Source organism: Eretmochelys imbricata, chromosome 16 (assembly GCF_965152235.1).
Source record: "Eretmochelys imbricata isolate rEreImb1 chromosome 16, rEreImb1.hap1, whole genome shotgun sequence".
NCBI lineage: Eukaryota > Metazoa > Chordata > Testudines > Cheloniidae > Eretmochelys > Eretmochelys imbricata.
In genome coordinates this window covers 23,652,956-23,675,368 of record NC_135587.1, presented here as the reverse complement: position 1 = coordinate 23,675,368, position 22,413 = coordinate 23,652,956, and the positions used below count along the sequence as shown (strand labels likewise).

Below are 22,413 nucleotides of genomic sequence, written 5' to 3'. Positions count from 1 at the left end.
GCGCTGTGTTGTCAGCATCTGGAGCTTTAAAATAAACCCATGGTGACATGGATGAAATGTCAGTATGCGGTCAGTTCATCATCAGCAACGAACACAACAGCAGCTGTGGTGTGAGCAGGCTGCACGGCAGAGAGGGGGCTGTATGCAACTGGGAGATCAGCACTTCATCTGGGGGGGTCCTGCACCGGGTGGGAGGGGTCTATTGACCACACCACAAGAGAAGGGCTGGGTGGCTGGAGCAGAGCTGGAAGGTGGTGCCGGGGAATAAAGGGTGCTAAGATATGGCAGATGGGAAGAGAGAGTGGGAGCAGACTCCCTGTGCACACACCCCAGGGCTTCTCTTAAAGCAAAGGATATTTGCATGTATACCTTCTGAGATGTTCATCTGGCTAAGCTGCTATAATGCTACAGAGCATCACCAGGACCCACTCCCACACTGCTGCATGCTGTACCCTGGCCAGAGCATCTCTGGCAATGGGACTCTTCACCCGAACGCCAGTGATTTGCCAGCTCCTCTGTACACCTCATGTTCTTTTTAGTACTTGAGTCTGGTGAGTGGATGCCTGAAACGCTTCTGGAAGAACTCAGCTGGCCATTATTATTCTCCATCTGCCTGGAGGTGAAATCACTTTCTCTTTTATTGGGATCACAACTGACCACTCTGTCACAAGTGAACATTGGGGAGCGTTCAGACTCTCCAAACAAACATATCACTCAGAGAGCTGCATGTCTGCAATGCTAATTTGGGGATTAGAATGTCTCTGCTCATCACCAGTCTGTATTTACTGAGGCACAGACCAGTGGCTGTTGGAAACGGGGGGGACGGGGGTATAAGGCAGGAAAACAATGCTCCTAGGTCTGTATTGAGCTTTGGAGTGTGGAACCTCAGGAGGCCTGAAGCAGGGCATATATATCTTCTCGGAAGAGAGTTTTCTGAGCTATTTACACCAGGAAAGTGTAAGACCCATAGACTCAATGGGCCAGATTTTGACATCCTTGCATGCACTGAGTAGTACCTTCCTCTATGGGACCAGTGGAACCGCTTGTGGAGTGGGGTACTTCTCAGAGTGCGTTAGGGTGACAGAATCCGGACCCAATCCAATTAGAGGCAGAAAAGGCCTATTAAGAGATTGCCTAGTTGACACCTAAGCACTGCTCCCTGTGGTACAACGGTGTGGTTATTTGGCTGGTCTAGGTTTGGAGTTTCCATGAGCTCTGACGGATTTTACCCCAGCCCTTCACTCCTCAGCAATATCTACTTCCCAGCAGTATTTTAAACTCCACGTGATGCTGCAGAATGGAGCTCCCATGCCTCTGAAGAAGCATGAAACTCAACAGCTTTCCTGCTCTCTCAGAAGCACTTTGCTTTCCACCTTGCGCTGGCAAAGACTGAATCAGGTTGAACTCTCGATTTATTGCCAGAGCCCACTCAGCACATTAACGGGACCTGGTTCCCAAAGCTGGACAGCGGGCTCTTCCAGGCCCAGTTATCTGACGGTGCCGAATTGTACATGCAGTTCAGGTGATCACTTTTGCTAGCTTGCCCAGAGTGTTTGAAAACTGGCTGAGCTGGGTGTATGAGAAGTGATTGAGCTCCGATTGGTTTGTATAAGGAATAACCTAGGACAGGCATGTACAGTACATGTATGCTCCAGCCATATCATGCAGAGTAATGCACTGGGGTCTGCTCTCACCCCCCGTCCCCTCCCAGACATTCTTAAAGCCATGGAAGGGTTACTGACCTTGAATCTGTGTAGGACAAGGGGAAAAGCCCTGAGGCATTGAGCAGGCTATGGATGATTTTCTTTCCCTCTCTGTCCAAACCAGAGACCCTCTGAGAAAATCCTCATTGTTGTGATTTCTAAGGATGCTGTCTGGGGTGGTCGGTCCACAATATAAACACACAAACCATTTGGCCACAGCAGGAAAATAAGAGCAGCCCGAGAGATGAGCAAGTGTGACGGCCAGCTGGGGTAGACAAGTGGCTGTGTACTGCTCCACCCCTACTCAGCTGGTGGGCGTAGGTTGCCTTGCAGTCCCGGTGCAGGAAAAGTATGTGTGATAGCTGCCTTGTGCAGTCAAGGTGCGGGGGGAGATACTGAGAGCAAAGGTTCTGACAGCAGCGAGAGGCAGAGAGTCCACTGGAAAACAGAACTGGCTTAGAGCAGAGAATTTGCTAGCAGAAGAAGCAGCTTGCGTGGAGATAGACCATTATGGTGTCTGTAGCATTTAGATGACTCAGGCTCTCCCTGAGTTAGTACCAGCCTCCCTCTCCTTTCCCCTCTCCCAGCCCTGGGTGTGGATAACGCCCAGAACCAGGGGGCCTCCTATTCTATTGGTACATGGTGCAAGAAGCATACTGTCCTCCTCCTTTGTGCCTGTCTCTCTCTGCAAGGGAGGACTTTGTACCCAAGGCCGTGGGGTACAACAGGAATCGTTAGGACAATAATGAAGGAGGAAACTCATTGGCCCAGCCTCAGAGGAGCCACAGTAACATTAGAGCTCAGTGGATGGTTTGCCATCTTGATGGTCACCAGTTGCTGTTTCTGTGCTAGGATCTGGCACGTGGAATGCCACATACGGACACCGCCTGACGTTGAGACACACGAGCTTCTGGAGCGAAGCTGTCTTCACAATCTCAAAGCCAGTCGAGCCGCCAAAAGTGCTGGGCTTCCAGTATTCTGGAGAGCAGATGGGGTTTCCGAAAAGCCCTTTCAGGGAAAACGGGGCTCCAATCTCCACCATACTCTCCCCAAAAATAGAGTTTGGCTGGCATTTCTCAAGCAACAAACCAGGATAAAACTCCAAGGCATTAATGTCTCCGTATAGCTTTTCCAGCTCCGCCGCTTTCTCCTCTTCTCCTGCATCAACAGAGAGACAGAATGTCTTAGTGAAACAGTCACTCAGAAGGGAGGTTCCAAATCCGTACAAGACACAGGACTTTTCAGCTGCTCTATCTCTGTAATCCAGAGCACCAACTGAACGGTCTGACTGACTCTCGGGGCCATGTCCCACCCACTCGACCACTCATCTGCCCTGCAGTAGGTAACAACTCTTTCAAGTAGGCAGTACCTGGCAGTTTTCAGAGTGGGGTGAGTAGTAGTAAGCTGTGGCGGGATGTTTATACATCAATCAGTTTGAAAGCCTACAGTAGGGCCACTGATTGGATGAGCTGTGTGTCTGTGCTCCCACACTGTACGTGAGGGGTCTGGCTTGAGCCGAGGGAACCCCCAGGGCAGTGCTAGCCCCTTACCGGACACACACTGCCAGCAGCAGCATGTAGGTCATGAAATCTGACCTGTTAACTCCTGGAAGGATTTGTAGGGCTTCATGGAAAACCTCTTCCGGTACTCATTAAAGGGCTGCAGCCTCAGCAGGCGTGATTCCTCAATAACCCCAACAGCCACTTTCAAGAGGTTGGTATTGATGGTTTGTCCCCCACCGATCTGAAACACAGGAAGGATAAAAGAAGAGCAAACTTCTGTTACAGTCAAGCATTGTCACTCCACTCGGAACTGCAGAAACCTGACAAGTATGCCAGATTACTCGTCTCATTAGGTCTTTCTAATGCATCCATCACATAGGTGCCACATGACTGAAGATAGTCAAAATCACAGGTCACAGCAGGAGAGCGAGAGAACCACCAGAAATGCTAACACAGCAGCCAGGCCGGATCAGACAAATGGCCCATCTGGTGTGGTGCCCAGTCCCCAACAGTTGTTAATGCCAGCTGCTTCAGAGGAAAATGCTAGAAAACTAGATTTGGCAGAATTCCATTTTTATTGTTTATAATGTTGATAGATAATATTGATGTTTATTTAAGTGTTTTTTTATTTCTGTCTATTTAAATTTTCACAGTTGCAGGGAATTATTGGCTGATTAGACAATGGGGGGAACATATCAGACAATAATGATTTAATGACAGTAGACATTGAGATTCAAAGGTTAAACCATTAAAACACAAATTGTCAACATCACATCAAAACAAACCAAGGAAATATCCTTAAACCAAACTCTCAAAAGTTCTCAAGCAGCATTTTTCTTTCTTTGCCTATCTGTAAATTTCGATGGAAATATTTTTTCACTGGTTTGTGTACAGTGAAATCACCAGTTTACCAACAAAAATCTGATCCTTCCAAGGCTACAGAAAACCCTGTACTGAACAATTATGCAGTAACCTGTCAATGGAAGGGTGGCAATTATTTCTTTCCATTAAGGAAGCAAGCTGGGCATTCGGATAGCAGCAGATGGGAATATCTGACTCCCCATGTTGAATAAAAGTTTCCCAAGAAGAGAGGAGAGAAAGAGACGCCTCAAACGCTATCAATGTGAATTAGTGAAGGAAAACAGAAAAGGAGGACTTGTGGCACCTTAGAGACTAACAAATTTATTTGAGCATAAGCTCACTTCATTGGATGCTCACGAAAGGTTATGCTCAAATAAATTTGTTAGTCTCTAAGGTGCCACAAGTCCTCCTTTTCTTTTTGCGAATATAGACTAACATGGCTGCTACTCTGAAACCTGAAAGAAAACAGAGACACAGTGGCAGCAGAGAACAAAGGATGAGGCCAGGCTGTTGTCCTTTACCATGAGCTCCTGGGAGAGCTGTTTGACTCAGAGCCACTGGCCTTTAAAGAGGATTTGGGGGAAGGGGTAATAGAAAGTAATAATTAGAAAGACCAAAAAAGAATTGGAAGAACAGCTAGCCAGAGACTTCAAAAGTAATAGCAAAATTTTTTTTAAATATATCAGAAGCAGGAAGCCGGCTAAACAACCAGTGGGGCCACTGAATGATCGAGATGCTAAAGGAGCACTCAAGGATGATACGGCCATTGCGGAGAAACTAAATGAATTCTTTGCATTGGTCTTCACTGTTGGGGATGTGAGGGAGATTCCCAAACCGGAGCCATTTTTTTGGGGTGACAGATCTGAGGAACTGTCCCGAATTGAGGTGTCATTAGAGGAGGTTTTGGAACAAATTGATAAACTAAACAGTAATAAGTCTCCAGGACCTGATGGTATTCACCCAAGAGTTCTGAAGGAACTCAAATGTGATATTGCAGGACTACTAACTGTCATCTGTAATCTATCATTTAAATCAGCTTCTGGACCAAATGACTGGAGGATAGCTAATGTGATGCCAATTTTTAAAAAGGGCTCAAGAGGTGACCCTGGCAACTACAGGCCAGTAAGCCTCACTTCAGTACCGGGCAAATTGGTTAAAACTATCGTAAAAAACAAAATTGTCAGACACCTAGATGAACATAATTTGTTGGGAAATAGTCAGCATGGTTTTTGTAAAGAGAAATCATGCCTCACCAATCTACTAGAATTCTTTGAGGGGGTAAACAAGCATGCGGACAAAGGAGATCCAGTGGATATAGTGTATTTAGATTTTCACAAAGCCTTTGACAAAGTCCCTCACCAAAGGCTCTTAAGCAAAGTAAGCAGTCATGGGATAAGAGGGAAGGTTCTCTCATGGATTGGTAACTGGTTAAAAGATAGGAAACAAAGGGTAGGAATAAATGGTCAGTTTTCAGAATGGAGAGAGGTAAATAGTGGTGTCCCCCAGGAATCAGTACTGGGCCCAGTCCTATTTAACATATTCATAAATGATCTGGAAAAAGGGGTAAACAGTGAGGTGGCAAAATTTGCAGATGATACAAAACTAAGTTAAGACCCAGGCAGACTGCGAAGAGCTACAAAAGGATCTCACAAAACTGGATGACTGGGCAACAAAATGGCAGATGAAATTTAATGTTGATAAATGCAAAGTGATGCACCTTGGAAAACATAATCCTAATTGTACATATACAATGATGGGGGGTCTAAATTAGCTGTTACCACTCAAGAAAGAGATCTTGGAGTCACTGGATAGTTCTCTGAAAACATCCACTCGATGTGCAGCGGCAGTCAAAAAAGTGAACAGAATGTTGGGAATCAAGAAAGGGAGAGAGAATAAGACAGAAAATATCATATTGCCGCTATATAAATCCCTGGTACGCCCACACCTTGAATACCGCGTACAGATGGGGTCGCCCCATCTCAAAAGAGATATATTAGAATTGGAAAAGGTTCAGAAAAGGGCAACAAAAATCATTAGGGGTATAGAACAACTTCCATATGAGGAGAGATTAATAAGACTGGGACTTTTCAGCTTGGAAAAGAGGCAACTAAGGGGGGGATATGATAGAGGTCTATAAAATCATGACTGGTGTAGAGAAAGTAAATAAGGAAGTGTTATTTATTCCTTCTCATAATACAATAAAAAGGGGCCACCAAATGAAATTAAGAGGTAGCAGGTTTAAAACAAACACAATAAAGTATTTTTTCACGCAACACACTGTCAACCTCTGGAACTCCTCGCCAGAGGGTGTTGTGAAGGCCAATAGTATAACGGGGTTCAAAAGGGAGCTAGATAGATTCATGGAAGATAGGTCCATCAATGGCTATTAGCCAGGATGGGCGGGAATGGTGTCCCTAGCCTCTGTTTGCCAGAAGCTGGGATTGGGTGACAGGGCATGGATCACTTGATGATAACCTGTCTGTTCATTCCCTTTGGGACACCTGCCATTGGCCACTGTCAGAGGACATGATACTGGGCTTGATGGACCTTTGGTTTGACCCAGTGTGGCCGTTTTTATGAGAACAGGTGGAACGTGCCGCAGACATGTTGATTATTGCCTGTGTTATGGCAGCCCCCACGATGTGCCAGGGGCTACCTGCACCTCTGGAGTGGATTGTGCCAATGAGGCATCCCCTGCTGGGAGAGGCAGGGGGCAGCTGCATTGCCTTGGAGATGGTGGGGGAGCACTAGGAGTCATCCTGCTCCTTACATCCTCCCCACACCAGAATCTGGCCCCACCAGGAGATGTGGCTCCTTCCCCGAGCCACTTCCCGTGCCCCTTTAAAATCATACAGCCTGCTAGCACCATCGCTCTGCAGAGCAAGATGCACACCCGTGGGGCTGTGTAAGTAGCCCGCCTCCCCCAGCAGATTGCGCACAGGGAGCTGTTCCCTGCCTCTGGCCGACAGGTGCCCGTGTCCAGTGCCATACCTGTCCTGCCATTTGCTTGGAGAAAGACTCCACCAGGGCCTCCACCCCATAGTCCAGAAGCATGGAAGTGTTGTAAATAAACTGCTCGTAGCTGTATTCATCCTCCTGGATGGTGAACGAGTCCGGCATCAGCGCATGCCAGTGGTAGAGCTGGTTGAACTCCACGGCAATCCGGTTCTGGTACTGGAACTGCATGCCAAACAGCAGCTCCGGGTCAAACTTCAGGTGCAGGAAGTACCCGCTGAGATGCTGCACGTAGTCCTCAATGACGATCTTGATGGTCTCTCCTAGGAGGGGGAGGAGAGACGCGCAGGGAAGCGGAATGTCAGCCAGCAGCAGAGGCAAGCGGCTGCGGGCCAGTTAGTTCCTGGGCAACAGCCACAGGTCCTGGCTGTAAATGAGCCAGCGTCCTAACACCTGGAGCTCGGACCGTTTAACAGAGATTACAGAGTCGGCGCTAGGCATAAGCAGCTCGAGGGGTCCCCCTATTTGCTCATAATCATGTTTGGGAGGGGGGAATATTCCTGCTTCGGGCCCAGAGTGGGCTAGCACCACCTCTGGGGAGAGAACATCACCATGGGTGCTCTGGTGATTGGCATGGAAAGAGGTGTGCTGGATTAAACATCCAGTGTGTTGTACTAGATCTGCCTTCATATGTCCCATAAAACAGTCCCCAGGAGGTTCTTCTATCACGTGTGACCTCTTGGCTCGTCTGGCTCTTATTTGTCTCCTAGGAAGGCAGGTGTAAGCCAGGAATGTGTCACGCTGCCGTCAGAGCAGCCGCAGTGTGCACCTGGAATCTGTTAGCGGAGAATCAGCCCTTCTGTGGGTAACTCTCAGCCTAGGATGCTGTCTTGGTACTGACGCTCCAAGGGCTCCCCCTTTGGACCAATTCGTCTCCTGAGCCAGCGTCTGCCCAGCACGGCTGCTGTGTTACAAGGGCCGATAACTAGCGCGAGAACAGCTGGGGCGAACGATCACTAGGGCGGGTGAGACAGGAAAACAGCCAAAGGGTGCACCCAGCAACCCAGGAGAAGAGCTGTTTAAGGTGCCTCAGGGATATAATTTGGATAATGGATTGAAATTAATTAAAGGAAAACATAGGCTGAAAAACAAGGCAGTGCCCCAATAGTGAGATCTGTAGGGATCTGGGATGGTCTCGGGGATCAGAGAAACTCATAGGGCACTTAAAATTGGACAGTACAAAGCCCTGGAGCCCAGGGAATAATCATGCATTGGAAAAAGGACTGGATGGCATTTAATACGTGCTGTGTTAAATCATACTCAGTCACCTCCCCCAGCCCCGCAATGCCCTGCTCTCCCCAGGGCCCATGTCCAACCCCTGCTCTCACCGATGAGGATGAGGCGGGTTGTCTGGAAGAGCTGCTCGTCGCTCCACGTTGGATGCTCCTGCTTCAGCACGTCGCAGACTCGGTTGTGCTCACGAAGCCAGAGGGTCGCATACATCATGAGCCCCGGCAGCAGGCCGAACACCTCCTGGCCCACAGCCAGCTGCTTCTCTTTGGGCGTGCCGGCAGGGTAGATCATGTGAACTGGAGCATCGAGGACCGTGGGTGGATACATCTCTCCATCCACTACCTTGGGGAGACAAGAGCAGGCTGGCAGCAAGGAAAGGAATGGAGAGAACTGCCCTGGCCAGCCACTGGGTAGCCAGTAGATCCCCGTGCTCCAGCACCGCCAGCCGCAGCTGGCTCCCAGTCAATGTTAGCGCCACCTCCCTGTGTAAGCCCCTGGGCCCGCGCTCTGGTCTAAGGGGGACTCGCTTTACAGCAGGGGCAGTCGCTGCCAAAACCTTGGAGCCTTGCTTCCCTGCCCAGAGCTGAAAGGGCCTGAAGGTGGTGTCTAAGGCTTAGCTGTGCTTTGGAGATGAGCAGGAGGAAGCTCCTAGGGTCCATGCACTGGTCACACTCCTGGGTGTGCTGTCCCTGCTGGCTCAGAGATGGTGCAGGCAGGCCTACAGCTCAGTGGATGCTGCTAGGAGAGTGTCTCCCAATGAGTGTCTTACCGCGGAGAGCTCTCCGGGGCATGCTGCAGTAGCAGACCAATGGGGCTTCTCACACAGTGCTCAGCAAGAGGCTGTGGATGGGTAAGGTTTCCAAAAGCTCCTGTGTGACTGAGGAGCCTTCAGCCCTCTGGTTTCCAATGAGCCATGGTCTTGACATGCCTGCATCCCTATGGAGGATGGGACCAAGGCTCCTCAGTCTCTCAGACATGGTAGCAGGTTTCCCCTGCAGTGGCTGTGGGAGGGAGCCAGATGTGGGCAGTGACACAGTCAGATGTGGAGAGAGGTGTTGGCTGAGCACACCACACGGGTGGCTGGGGGCCCTGGGCTGAGAGCCGCAATACCTGATATTTGAGCTTCCCGTCTCTGAAGAGCCGCAGCTGGTGCTGACGCTCCAGGTTGTCCCCATACAGGTGCCCAAGGTCCACCTGCAGAGAGAGGCCAGCGTTACCCTGCTGTGCACACAGCTCGTGCAGACAAACTGGGCCAGTCAGCTGACCCCGTGCCCCACCGGCAGCAGGGCTAGACAGCAGGCCCCAGCCTTCGACAGGGACCCAGGCAGCTGGGAGCCCCGGCTGAGGGGGCAAGCAATTCACTCTGTAGCCATGGTGCAGCCATGCCACAAGCACCGGCAATCCCTGCCCGTGGCTGTCTGATGTTCCAAGCAGCCTTGGGCGCTGGGGACTATTTGATGGGTTGGGGAGGGTGAGCGCCCTGCAGCCTGGAGGTCTCTGCTTCTTCCAGGACAGGCTTCCCCATGTGGCCCTGTCCTGGAAGGCACCTCTGCCTTTGGTCCCCTCTCCTGCTCTTCCCCTTCTCTGTCTGAATGTGCACTTGCACTCCCCCCTCCCTCCGAAGGCGTCCTCTTCCCAGGATGTGAACCCCGACTGCTCTGAGCCTTGGATACAGGAGCTGAGTTGTGGGTAGCGCTGGGGATAACATCACACAGCTGCAAGTGTCTTTCTCCCGTTCAGACTGCTGGAGCAGCCAGCTCCACGGTGAGCCCCCTGTGAGGCGTGGGCCAGCTTCACGGGAGGCCCATCTCCTTACCCCGTGGCCCAGGGCCTTGGTGAAGCCATGCCCCATCTTCCCAGATGTCTTGAAGAACTGGTGAGTGAAGTGCTGTGCGAAGAAGGCAAACATCAGGTTGGTCCCCTGGGGGTCCCTTTGGAACCGCTGCCGGAGCAGAAACCTCTCCGCAAAGAGCTGAGGGTCAGGGAGCTGCTTCTTCCCTGCAAAAGAAGGAAACAAACCCAAGTTGGGAGCTGTCAGCGCATCCAGCCGGGGGGCTCCAGATACCTTACGCTTCAGAGCAACTCAGCCATAGCCCCTGTCACAGGGAGAAGAGGGATGTCTCTGCCCTTCACTTGGGGGGCCGGGAAGCCACCAGCAGCTCTGCCATCCCGTTACTTATTTGCAGAAGTCAGTGCAGGTCAGGAACAACTATCAGGGTGTCTCATGGGGACTGCTTCAGCTGTCGCCCATTAAAGTCAGTGGGAGACACTTGTCTAAATAATAATCTATCTCAGCAACTCCAGAGCACTACTGTCCACCCTCTGCACGAGGGTTATTCGGCTTGGAGGTTTTCACGTGTACCTTGTCTATCTGGACAGGAATTAGCGGTATCAAGCAGCCCCCTCCCAGTGGCGACCCAAAGATGTAACCTACCCAGGCATTCGCTCTGACTGCAGCCCGGCATGGTCACTCATCCCGCTGGCTGTGCGGAACTTGCTGGGCCCTGCTGGTCCATTAGCAAAGTAAATGCTCCGAGCTCCAGGTGTTCAAAGGCTGGGGTAGGGCCTCTGCTTTCCTCTGAAGGTTTCAACCCTGTCTGGGGTCCTTGGAGAGGATGAGCTTAACAGGACGGGAGGGAGGCTGGGGGCGGGGAGGGATGCAGCTATTAGCAGCATGCTGTCAATTTAGCTGACCATGAATAAGAACAGCTCTTCCCTAAGGGGCTGCATTCCAGCCAGGCCGGTGCCAGTTTAAACCCCCAGAGTGGCTGCCGTCACCTAGTGCTTCTGCCATGGCTCCCACGCGGAGGACGATCCCCCAGGCTCTGCTCCCCTGAAAGATGGCCCATTGACAGCGCTGGAGACTTGAGGGCCTCTGGGAATCCACAGAGCAGGCACAGCACAAGCAGCGACAGGACAGGGCAGACCCACGCAGTACCTCAGCTCGTGCCGTTTGAGGAGGGCGTTGGTCCTCCAGAGCCTGTCGCTGAGCTCCCAGGGGATGGGTCAGCCCGCGCCCACGGGAATGGAGCCTTTGCGCTCATTGCCTCAGAACCTCTCCCTGAGGGGGGTCCGTTTTGGAGAGTACTAGCCTGGCTGGATTTGAACCAGGGATGAAGGACTCTGCCGTCCCCTCCCTAGGGTGGGAGCCCTCAGGCCCCCCGGAGGTGAATTCTAATCACTCCTCTGGTAATCAGAGGAGCATTGACCCTCGTCCTCTCTTGCGTTCTGGGGCTGGGAGTAGGGGTTCGGCGCCAGGTTCCAGACTGCAGGGGTCATGCTAGTCAACTCCCCTGGGCATGCAGTGTGAGACTATGCTCCGAGGGGCTGCAGGGGGCAGGGATGCTTGGGGTGCTGGATTGACTTGTCCTGGGGACAGCACTTCCCCCAGACGGATGCCAGGAGTGGCCTTGATTTTTAGTAGCTGTTCTTCCGTTGCAGTGAAACTCCTGGAAAGAGTGGGAGCTAATGACCCCTTGAGGGGCCGGGGCCAGCAGCCTGTGCAATATGCGTAGCCAGAGCTCTGCCTCTACCGGAGCAGCTGGCAGGGGTGACTGTGGATTGGGATTGAGGCGGCATCACACAGGGGTGTTACTACGAAGCTGCCCCTGCAAAACCGAGTGCAAGGAGACTCCAGCACCCAGGCTTGCGGACATCCTGAACATGGTCTTTGCTGAGACAGGCACTTACCGCTGGTTCCCATAGGAGTCGGACAGTCATCGGGTACCGGCGGAAGGACCCGGGTGAAATAGCTCACGTTGGAATGGGCTTCCCAGCTGATATATCCGTACACTGAGTTATACGTGGGGGGGCTTGGGATCAGATTGGCCCGGACTGAAAGGAGAGGGAAGAAAGTCACCTGCAGCTGGGCAGTCCTAACACAGATGTGTTCATTCTGCTCTGGGTGGTTCCCATGTGTACCTGTTCCTGGAACAGCACCAGTATGACAGGGCCTGGCTGGCCGTGGCACTGCATACACACACAACAGGATGGAGGGATGGGAAAAAGTGGAACGGGGCAGGAGGGGGAGACACCGCTGGGAATGCAGGGATATGCATGGGTTTGTTTTCTTGTGAAGCCTTTGCAGGGCGAATGCAGGTTCCTGAACTCGGATCCAAGCAGGTAAGTAAAAGGGGAACTGATCTGTAAACATCTTCCTTTGAAAACGTAAATATAGTTTCTGTCCCTGATCTGGAGTCAAGCAATCTTCATGAAAGTTTTGCTGTTCTCCTTTAACTAGTGACTCAACGATTCCCAGAGACCTGTCCTGCTGCAGAGCTCCAAGGACCTGAACTAAAATATTTACGCAAGATAATAAGCTTTGCGGCATGAGTGAGTAGAGAGTTTATGGTTTGCTGGGACCATTCTCCCAGTGCTAGCCCTCCCTGCTGCCAGAACACCACAGGCAGTTGGCCGTGCTGACATTTAGGTACCTGTCTGAACACTGGAGAGCTGCATATTTTAAATTTTTTAATGTTGCTGGTTTTTTTTCTATTAACTTTTTAAAGTGCATTTACAGAAACAACAAACATACTATACAAAACTTCTATTAGAACTTAAAATTTAAATCAATTATTTGTATTGTACAGGTTACCAAGAAACTAAACTGGTTTATAAAAATCCAACTAAAATAAAATTATTAAGATAAGATAAGATAAAGAACAGAAGCCAGGTTCAAAGGAGGGGGATAGAAATGGGGGGACTGGGAAATGAAAAGAGAGGAAGAGGAGGCAAGTGGGGGGGCCGATGGATTTAATAGGATTATCCACATACTTTCAGGAAAGCATCCTGCTAACTTCCAGTGCCGATATTTGTCTGACAATTAATTTGGCCGTGAAACTTACCCATAGCCCCCCTGCTAAGCCAGGCTTGGGTTCTAACCCACACAGCTCTGCTGATGTCACAGTGAGTCATTGGCAGACCAGGGAACAGAACCGAGGAGTCCTGAGTCCCAGTCCCGTCTCCAGCCACTAGACTTCACTCCTCCCTCAGCCAGAGCTGTGGATGGAGCCCAGGAGTTCTGCCTCAGTTCCTGCTACTCCAACCACTGGACACACTACCTCATTCTGCAAGTGCAAATGGATTACATCTGCTTTACGAAAACATGAAGATAACAGGAAAAGCAGCACGACTGGGGCAGCAGGTACACGGAGAGATCTCAGCAGTGCCCCGAGAGTGAAGACACACTTTGAACTCCAGTGGCCAGAGCTGAGGGTGGACTTTAATTTAAACATTCCCACCCAAGAGCCTAGCCTCACCTGTTAGCACCAGTCTCATCAGCATGTCCCTAATGAAGGTGTTATTGAGGATGTTCCAAAGCCACTTGAAGTGAGTCAGGATGAAGTGATAGAAGGCCGGGCTTGGTTTTATCATAATGTGGAGTCGTGTCCAAAACTCAGCTGGGAGGAAACAGCAAATTTATTACTAAGTAAAGTAAGGCGAACACTTTCCTCTGTAGTGACAGCTGCCGAAGTCCCGCTGACACCAGCATGCGGTCAGCCAGTAAGAGCACATGCTTATGAAACAATGCTCCTAACTTGCGTTCCATTGGCTGAGTGCCTTGCCACTCATTGTGCCTCTGGGAGAGTCCTAGGGGCAGTGTTCTGAGCTGGGATTAGCTCCAACTCCTACTCGTGTAGTTGAATGAAGCCTTTTGCAGAAGCTGCTATTTTTCTACCTTGCCCCCGGGCCTCCACCCCAAAGGCAGAGAGGGAGGGTGAACTTACGCCAAGTGCAGTTAGTGCCGAAGTAACCTGTCCGGGTGCAGTCGCATTCATAGCTTTCCCTGCCGACCCTCATGCACACCCCTTTGTTCTGACATGGGTAATAGCAACATGGATTCACTAAGGGAAGAAAGAGAGAGAGGTTTCATTGTTAACCCATGGACATTACTTGATTTGGCAGCTCCTCGGTCCCCATGGAGTGACATTTGCCCTTGAGCAGAGAGCCAGCATGAGGTACCACTTAAGTCCCACTTCAGCCCAGTGGTACCTAGGCCTTGTGAGATGAACTCTACCCTATGTGCTTAGCTGCGAATACCAGTCACTGCAAAGATTCCAACTAGGACATTCCTGGAAAGCATTTGTGGAGTGAGGAATCCAATCAAAGGCCACCAGGCTGCAGAGTGAGGTAAGCAGCATTTGTCCTACAATAGTCAGTGCATGATCATGCATTCTTAGAATGATATATGGGGCGGAGGAAGAGAAATATACGTTGGCTGGTGCTGGAGAGTTACTTGATGAGTCAAGCAAGGCAGAGAGAAAAGGGGTTCCCCCACTCCCTACATATAATGTCCAGTACTTTGCTTTCAGCTATTTTTGTTAAGCCCCCAGAGGCTTTCAAGTTTTGTGCCTGTAAAGCAGATTGTATTATTATTTACTGTAGTAGCATGGCAGAAATATGTACAGGGAGGAGCAAAGCCCTGCACTAGCTGATATCAGCACCACATCCTTACAGGGGCATGCTAAGTACGTGTGCCCAGATTCCCCCCGCCTGCTTGAAAGGGGCACTCTGGGTGCAATGGCGCCTCCTCTCCTTTGCTGTTTGCCATGGGAATCACTCACCACTTGAAATAGGAGGCATTTATTAAAGGAAATGGTTACAGCCACAAACAGGCTTCCACACAGCTTGGTCCCAGTTTGGTTTCCTTTGTTTACCAGGGACCACACCCTGTCTGAAGCTCTATCCAGCACACCATGACCTCTAGTGGTTGAGTGATCTAGCTGCAAGGCCACATATTATGCTCCCAGGGTCTGCTCTGCTATGAGATCAGGTCAGCACTCTAGGTTATCGTGCCAGGGGAATTAATTAACCTAAAATAGCGTGTTAGCAGAAACACCAGAAGCTGCAGCTCCCCAACACCCTTTCCTTATTATGAATGGATGGAAATGGCTGCTTCCTGGGTTGTTTCTCGCAGGGTCACTTCCTCTGAAACAGGAGGCTTAGTCACATGCCATGATGTCTGGAGGCTGGAGATAAGTGAGCCAGCACTCCCCAGAGTATCCCACATCCCATGCAGAATCCACAACGCCTAAAGGATGTTCATTGAAAATTTACCATCAGCAAGTCACTCCAGGGGTGATGGGGGCTCATGTGACATGGCAGGGAATGAGGCCAGGGGAGACCCTTACCCTGCTGCAGTCTCCTGTGGTCTGGCAGATGGCCCCATGTTAGACCAGGGGCCATTTTTACATTTCCTGTTTTCTTGTTCTCTTTCATTCTTCCTAGCAAGATCAGTGGCTCGAACCAACATTCTGCATCAATGAACTCTCAGGTTTCTGCCTGCAAAGCTCTGCCTGAGAGTACAGCTCGGAGCTGGGAAGGAGGCACGATAAGTTTCCCATGTCTTCGCTGAATGCTCCATACAAAGAGTTTTGACTTAATCTGCCTGTGTGCTAACGAGCTCCCAGGAAACCAGGCTAAAGGGAATCAGAGACACACTACAGGGCCTATGCTCTGCTCCCAAAGATAAGATCTCCTGTAGGTCCCAGCTGGTGCCTGGGAGGCATTTTGGGCACTGCAGTATTCTTCATGTAAAGCTGGGAGGTGGCAGAGAAGCAGGGACTTGCTGTGCGTGCATAGACTCGGGCATGGTCAGGACTCAGAGCTCTGGGTTATTAACCAGATTTGCCCCAGGCTGAAGTAATGCCCTCGCCGCCCTGTAAAAGCAGATCACAGGGTAAGCATGAAAAGAATGTGAAATGCAGCCAGAGAAGCTGCTGAACTGTGGATGCTGTTACCATCCCCCCTCTGGGGCCAGGCACACCCAAGAACTTCAGGAGGCTGTTGCTTTCAAAAAAAGAAAAGGAGTACTTGTAGCAGGTGCCACAAGTACTCCTTTTCTTTTTGCGAATACAAACTAACACGGCTGCTACTCTGAAACCTGTTGCTTTCCAGGCATCTTGCATCCCCCCCACCCATTGCTTCCCTGGGGAGGTTTTGTATCAATTCTGACATCGACACTGAGCACATGCCCAACGCTGGAGGCTATTAAGGGCCCGGCGCACTTCATCAGGGGCTATTAAACCCGTAGTAGTGATCGGAGTCTTCCCGCATTGACTAATGGATCCTTGTAGCATTATCTCATTTCACAGAGGGGGAAACCGAGGCAAAGAGCTGGGAGGTGACTTGTCTACGGCTGCACAGGGACTCGGGGTCTGAGCTGGGATTAGTGCCAGGAAGATTTTCAGTTGCTCAGCATGTCTCAGGATCGGACTGTCATGTCAAAGCTGCATTCTGAAGCCCAAGGGGCTAGCAGTTAATCCTCCTTGTGACCCTCAGCACCATGGCGTGGCCAGCTTCTGAGCTGGGATGGGTGCAAGGGTGCCTGGGAAGCTACAAGCAGAAACTGGTTCCAGCTAGAGAGAGAGACTCCCCTAGGGATAGAATTGTTGCATAAATGAAAAGCTTCCTCCCCTGGAGGCAGAAACCCTCTTTAAGACAACGTGCCACGTCTTGCAACAGCAGGACCCTGCTTTGCATGGTCTTGTCTTCAGCTGCATAAGCCGGGCAGGGGGCTGCATGGCTGTGAGGGCAGGACCCTTACACTGCGAGGACACCTTGAGTCCTAGGTGTGAAGCCAGCCCATCTGATGTCTGTTGGGGGACCTTGGTGGAAGAAGTTGGTAAATCCCGGTTCATCTGCCAATTCACAGGGCTCTGCATGACAAAGAAACAGCATCACAGCTGTGGCTGCAAGATCCTTTATCAATCACTTTTGTAGCACTGTAAATTTGCAAACATAGATAGGCCACATTCCCTGCAATTTACGCTAGACAAACAAGGACATGGAAAGGGATAAAGATTTGAGAGGAAGTAGCCAGGGAGTGGATGGGTGATGGGGGACGAGAGAGGGGAGTTGGAAGGAGTTCTGCCAGGGTTGCTTAATCCAGTTAGCTCCGACTGTTGCGTGCAAGTGTGCTCTGCTGCAGCCTCCTCCTGAATGTGTCAATGTGTGGGTGGAATTACTACGGAGTCCCGAGGTACTGGAGAGCTTGCAGAACAGGGGTACTATTGTCGAAGGGGCGTTTGAAATGCTGTATCTGTCGTCCCATTCCTGGAGACACTTTGGCAGGCGATGGTTGCTTAGACACTAATAATGGAGAGAGGTGAGAACAGCTCACGGAAATTTGGTTAAGGATTTTCAATGCAAATTAGCTCTGCAAGCTCCTTGTCCTGCGAGGAAAGGCTAAGTGCAGATGGTCTTTTCCAGGAGACGGTAGTGGAGACTGGAGAGGAAGCAATTTGTGGAAGGTTTCCCTTTTTTTGAGTCCTTCAGCTCTAGACAAACCTGCTTCAGTTATGACCTCAACAAACAGAGTTGTGACGTGATACAAACGGCCTTTGGAATCGCAGGCCTCTTGCAATCATCCCTTTCCTTGAGGACAGGCCGTGATTGCGGTGATACTGGTAGAGGATGCCATGTTGACAATTGCTAGGACTCTCCTTGGTTGCAAGCACAGATCAGGTTTTCCCTTTCCCCAGTAACATTGGGTCAAGTGTTAGAATTATCTGAAGCCCCAAAGAAGAACCAATCCAAATCTCAGCTGTCCCTCAGCAGAAGTTCATCTCATTCACACACTCAATGGTAACGCGACAGTTCTTGATTGCCAGACTCAACGAGAAAACCATTTGGGGAACAGAGATGTGAGACACTCGGCCCCTGGAGTGCTTGTTAGGAATCACTGTCTCTCAGCTGCTAAACCTCCCTGGGGGTCCATTGAAGCTAACAGAATTCTGCCAATCTACACTTGCTGAGCAAGTGGCCTGGAAAGATCAGGGCTGTGAATGTCCACAACAAAAGCATCTGCTTCTCCTTCCATCCCTCTCGCTGAGAGCAAGATCTCCAAAGGCACAGGGGGCAGGTAGGCGCCCGTCCCCTACTGAAAGGCAGTGGGAGCTGGGAGCCCAACCCTCCTTTTGAAAATGACCTCTAAAGCCTGGCAGCAGCCACCTGGATGACAGTGGTTCGTCACACGTTCCCTGTGGATAGTGGTGATAACGCTGCAGTACAGTTCTCCTCTCTGATTGAGCACCCCAGCCCAGAACTGAGTCACCTTTATCCTGGGCTTCTACCTCATCCCAAGCAAAGCTCCTGAGAAGCAATAAAGTTGGGGTAAAGTAAACTCCCAAGGGCCAGGAAGTGTAGTGGTTGGATCAGAATAAAAGCAGCCAGAAAGAAGGGCTGTTCCAACTCTCCCAAATCTGGGAGGATGTTTTAACTGCAGACGTGGTGGAGTGACTCCAAGCCTATGTAAACAGTCTTTGTTCATAAACACTGGATGCCTTAAAAGGGCTCTCCACGGCAAAGGCTGAATATTTCTGCTACTCTCTAGATTATTCCACATCTGGTGGTAGACAATGAACTGGAAACAAATGTGATCCCTGTTTAAACACTAACCCCGCAGCCAAACAGTGATGTCACTGTGGGGCCTTTTCACAGCCCTGCAGCAGCTTGCGTAGAGAGCATCCACCATCCACCATCCCAAGGCAGGGCAGCATCTAAAACCCAGGAACAGCACTGTCCTTAGCCACTGAGGTTTCTCAAACCTTTCCACACTGCATGGTCACAGAGCAGTGTCACAGTTCGTGGAGTCAACACAGATTCAACCCTGTCTGAGTTGGCAGCCAAAGAAAGAATAGCTTATCATTGCCATGGAGAGCAATATCTGAGGAAATGTGGACCCTGTTTCTAGACACATTTGGATAAAAAGTGTTGAGTTGGTTCAAAGAATGCCAGATCTCCATTCCACCCAAAACTCCTCTTTTCCTTTCCCCTCCAAGCCCCAAGCCTCTCTTTCCCTATTCATCTACTTCTTTTCCTATTTTATCACTGTTTCACCTACCCTAACATGTTATGTCTATGCCGGTGCAGCTGGCTTAGTGTTGCCTGCTCTTGCAGCTTAAACACGTTGTAAAGCTGCGTGATCGTATAATTGGATTGGAGGGCCCGTGAAGCGTCCAGTATTGGGAAATATATACACGCTGTAAGTCAGTCACCTTTTTGTGCTGTTCACTGTTTCTCTATGAAAATCAGTTTAGAAAATAGAGACAGCATCAGTGACACGTGACTGCGTCAAATTACTGCAGACAAAGAGGGCCTGATTCACGTTTGCCCCGAGGCCCCTTTCTGCTGCTTCAGTGCCATAAGGAAGCCTTAAACTGTGTGGCAACAGACCCTGGCGAATAAGCACCCTTTCAGCAGGTTCCTGGCCAGCAGAGAGCTGCTGGAACAGCTCTGTACCCACCACACTCCCAGTCCTGGCGTAGGAGACATGTCTGGGATGGGGATGGAGGAAGAGGGAGTAGCCAAAGCACCATGCTTTCCCACAAGTCTTTTTTGCCTCTGGTCCATAGCCACAGGCAGCTCAAGTGTCCCTTGGAGCAGACCTGAGGCAGGACATTCCCACGCAACCCTGGCTACTCCAAGAACACAGGCCAGGAACTGAGAACTGGGGCCAGAGAGCCCGTGGTCTCTGAAATCAGCCGAGGGGACACGTGTCAACGAACTGTGACGCAAACTCAAAAGGCTCTGACAGACTGTTCACCGCGATCCATTCACCAGGCGTGTCAGGAGGAAGAAGAGTACAGGCAAGCTGAGCTCTCCCCCTGGAAAACAGTCTGTTACGTTCACCCCCTGGCACAAGATGAACGAACAGCCCGTGACTCTCCGTTCTCTTGTAGGACAATGATGGTTCGTTGCCATTCTATCATGACACTTGTCCCAGGCTCTCTGAGTGCTCAACAAATGCTTATTAGTCCTCACGATGTCCCAGTGTTGGGGCATTAGTCATGTTTTGTATACGGGGAAACTGGCACAGAGAGGTTCAGTGACTTGAGCACAGTCACACAAGGGAGGGAGCTCGGAGAAGACCCCGCATCCTGAGTCCTCATGCTGAGCATTAGACACCATGCTTCATATTCCACCTATAGGCACACACAACTTCTGTCCCTTGCTGCCCGCTGACCTTTTTTCAGTTCTAGCTTTCATCCAGTTTGTCTTTACTGGCTCTCAGCTGCCTGGAATTACTGAAAGGCAAACTGCACAAGCGTTGGTGGTAGAACAGTACCCACTGCTGTCAGTGGATCCTGATGCCAGTGTTGCCAACTCTTGCACTGTTTAGTGTTTTACTCAAACCCCCCCAGCTCTTGGAGTCATGTGAGAAGCTGGATATGAGTCAACAGTGTGCCCTTGTTGCCAAGAAGGCCAATGGCATTTTGGGATGTATAAGTAGGGGCATTGCCAGCAGATCGAGGGACGTGATCGTTCCCCTCTATTTGACATTGGTGAGGCCTCATCTGGAGTACTGTGTCCGGTTTTGGGCCCCACACTACAAGAAGGATGTGGAAAAATTGGAAAGAGTCCAGCAGAGGGCAACAAAAATGATTAGGGGACTGGAACACATGACTTATGAGGAGAGGCTGAGGGAACTGGGATTGTTTAGTCTGCGGAAGAGAAGAATGAGGGGGGATTTGATAGCTGCTTTCAACTACCTGAAAGGGGGTTCCAAAGAGGATGGCTCTAGACTGTTCTCAGTGGTAGCTGATGACAGAACAAGGAGTAATGGTCTCAAGTTGCAGTGGGGGAGGTTCAGGTTGGATATTAGGAAAAACTTTTTCACTAGGAGGATGGTGAAACACTGGAATGCGTTACCTAGGGAGGTGGTGGAATCTCCTTCCTTAGAAGTTTTTAAGGTCAGGCTTGACAAAGCCCTGGCTGGGATGATTTAATTGGGGATCGGTCCTGCTTTGAGCAGGGGGTTGGACTAGATGACCTCCCAAGGTCCCTTCCAACCCTGATATTCTATGATTCTGATATTCTATGACTACGAGAGAAACTTAGCTTCCATTTACAAAAGTGCTAAGTTTCTAGCCCTGATGGTTGTGGAGAAAATCTTGAAAACGTGACACCCCGCCCCACCTGCAAGGCTCAAAAACAACAAAAGGTAAATAAAAAAATAATAATTTTTAAAACCTTGTAAGTTTTAAGCCAATATCATGATTTTGGGGGGGCTGTCTTGTGACTTTTGAATCTCGGGGGTTGGTGATACTGTAACAGTAAAGATAAATGCAAAGTACTTCATTTCAGAAGGAAAAATCAAATGCATGACTGTAAGATGGGGAATAATGGGTAGGCAGCAGTATAGATGAGAAGGATCTGGGGGTTAGAGTGGATCACAAACTGAATATGAGTCAACAATGTGATGACCTTGAAAAATAGCTAAGATTCTGGGATGTGTTAACAGAAATATCGTATGTACGACTCGGGAGGTAACTGTCCCGCTCTGCTTGGCGCTGGTGAGGTCTCAGCTGGAGCACTGTGTCCAATTCTAGGTGCCACATTTTAGGAAAGATGTGGCCAAATAGGAGAGAGTCCAGAGAGCAACAAAAATTATAAAAGGTTTAGAAAACCTGACTTGTGGGGAAAGGTTAAAAAACTGGACATGTTTAGTCTTGAGAGAAGAAGACTGCGTGGGGACCTGATAACAGTCTCCCGATATGTTAAGAGCTGTTAGAGAGAAGATTGTGATCAATTGTTGTCCATGTCCACTGAAGGGAGGACAAGAAGTAATGAGCTTAATCTGCAGCAATGGAAATTTAGGTTCAGTGTTAGGAAAAACTTTCTAAGGCTAGTTAAGCTCTGGAACAGGCTTCCAAGGGAGGTTGTGGAATCCGCATCACTGGAGGTTTGAAGAACAGGTTGGACAAACCTGTTAAGGAAGGTCTAGGGTTCCTTGGTATTGCATCACGTCAACGAAGGGGGCTGCACTTGATGATTTCTCAAGCTCCCTTCCAGCCCTACAGGTCTATGATTCAATGACTCTCTTGCCATGTGGCAGGGGTATAACCTTTGTAACCCTGACCCAGGTCATGTGGCTGGGGCCAGGTAAGAGTGGGGCTGGGAGGAGTGGGTGTCCCACCTTCCTACAAGCACTGGGACAGGAAGCAGTGCCCTTGGTGTCTTATTTCAGTCTATAGGATAAATCTCGGCCAGAGCATGAGCTGCTTTTTCTGCAATGTGGCAACTTCTGAAAACCTGATTTAGGTCTATGTCTGTTCCAACACCCTTTGGGATGCTCCTAGATCTGTATTTTTGCACTT

At 50.1% G+C, this 22,413-nt stretch overlaps 1 protein-coding gene across 1 annotated transcript in view; it reads right to left on the bottom strand.

Annotated features, from left to right (window-relative positions):
- Window positions 1-130: 130 nt before the first annotated feature.
- The window catches only part of PTGS1 (prostaglandin-endoperoxide synthase 1), a 36,366-nt gene continuing 14,083 nt past the window's right edge, over window positions 131-22,413 (bottom strand). Inside the window, exons 3-11 of the mRNA XM_077835977.1 lie at window positions 14,041-14,157; window positions 13,573-13,713; window positions 12,005-12,148; window positions 10,131-10,312; window positions 9,425-9,508; window positions 8,410-8,656; window positions 7,058-7,344; window positions 3,299-3,446; window positions 131-2,861 (exon numbers count right to left, since the gene is read on the bottom strand). Of these exons, the coding sequence (XP_077692103.1) occupies window positions 2,497-2,861; window positions 3,299-3,446; window positions 7,058-7,344; window positions 8,410-8,656; window positions 9,425-9,508; window positions 10,131-10,312; window positions 12,005-12,148; window positions 13,573-13,713; window positions 14,041-14,157 (1,715 nt within the window). The 3' untranslated portion in view covers window positions 131-2,496. The remainder of the gene's footprint in view (window positions 2,862-3,298; window positions 3,447-7,057; window positions 7,345-8,409; window positions 8,657-9,424; window positions 9,509-10,130; window positions 10,313-12,004; window positions 12,149-13,572; window positions 13,714-14,040; window positions 14,158-22,413) is intronic.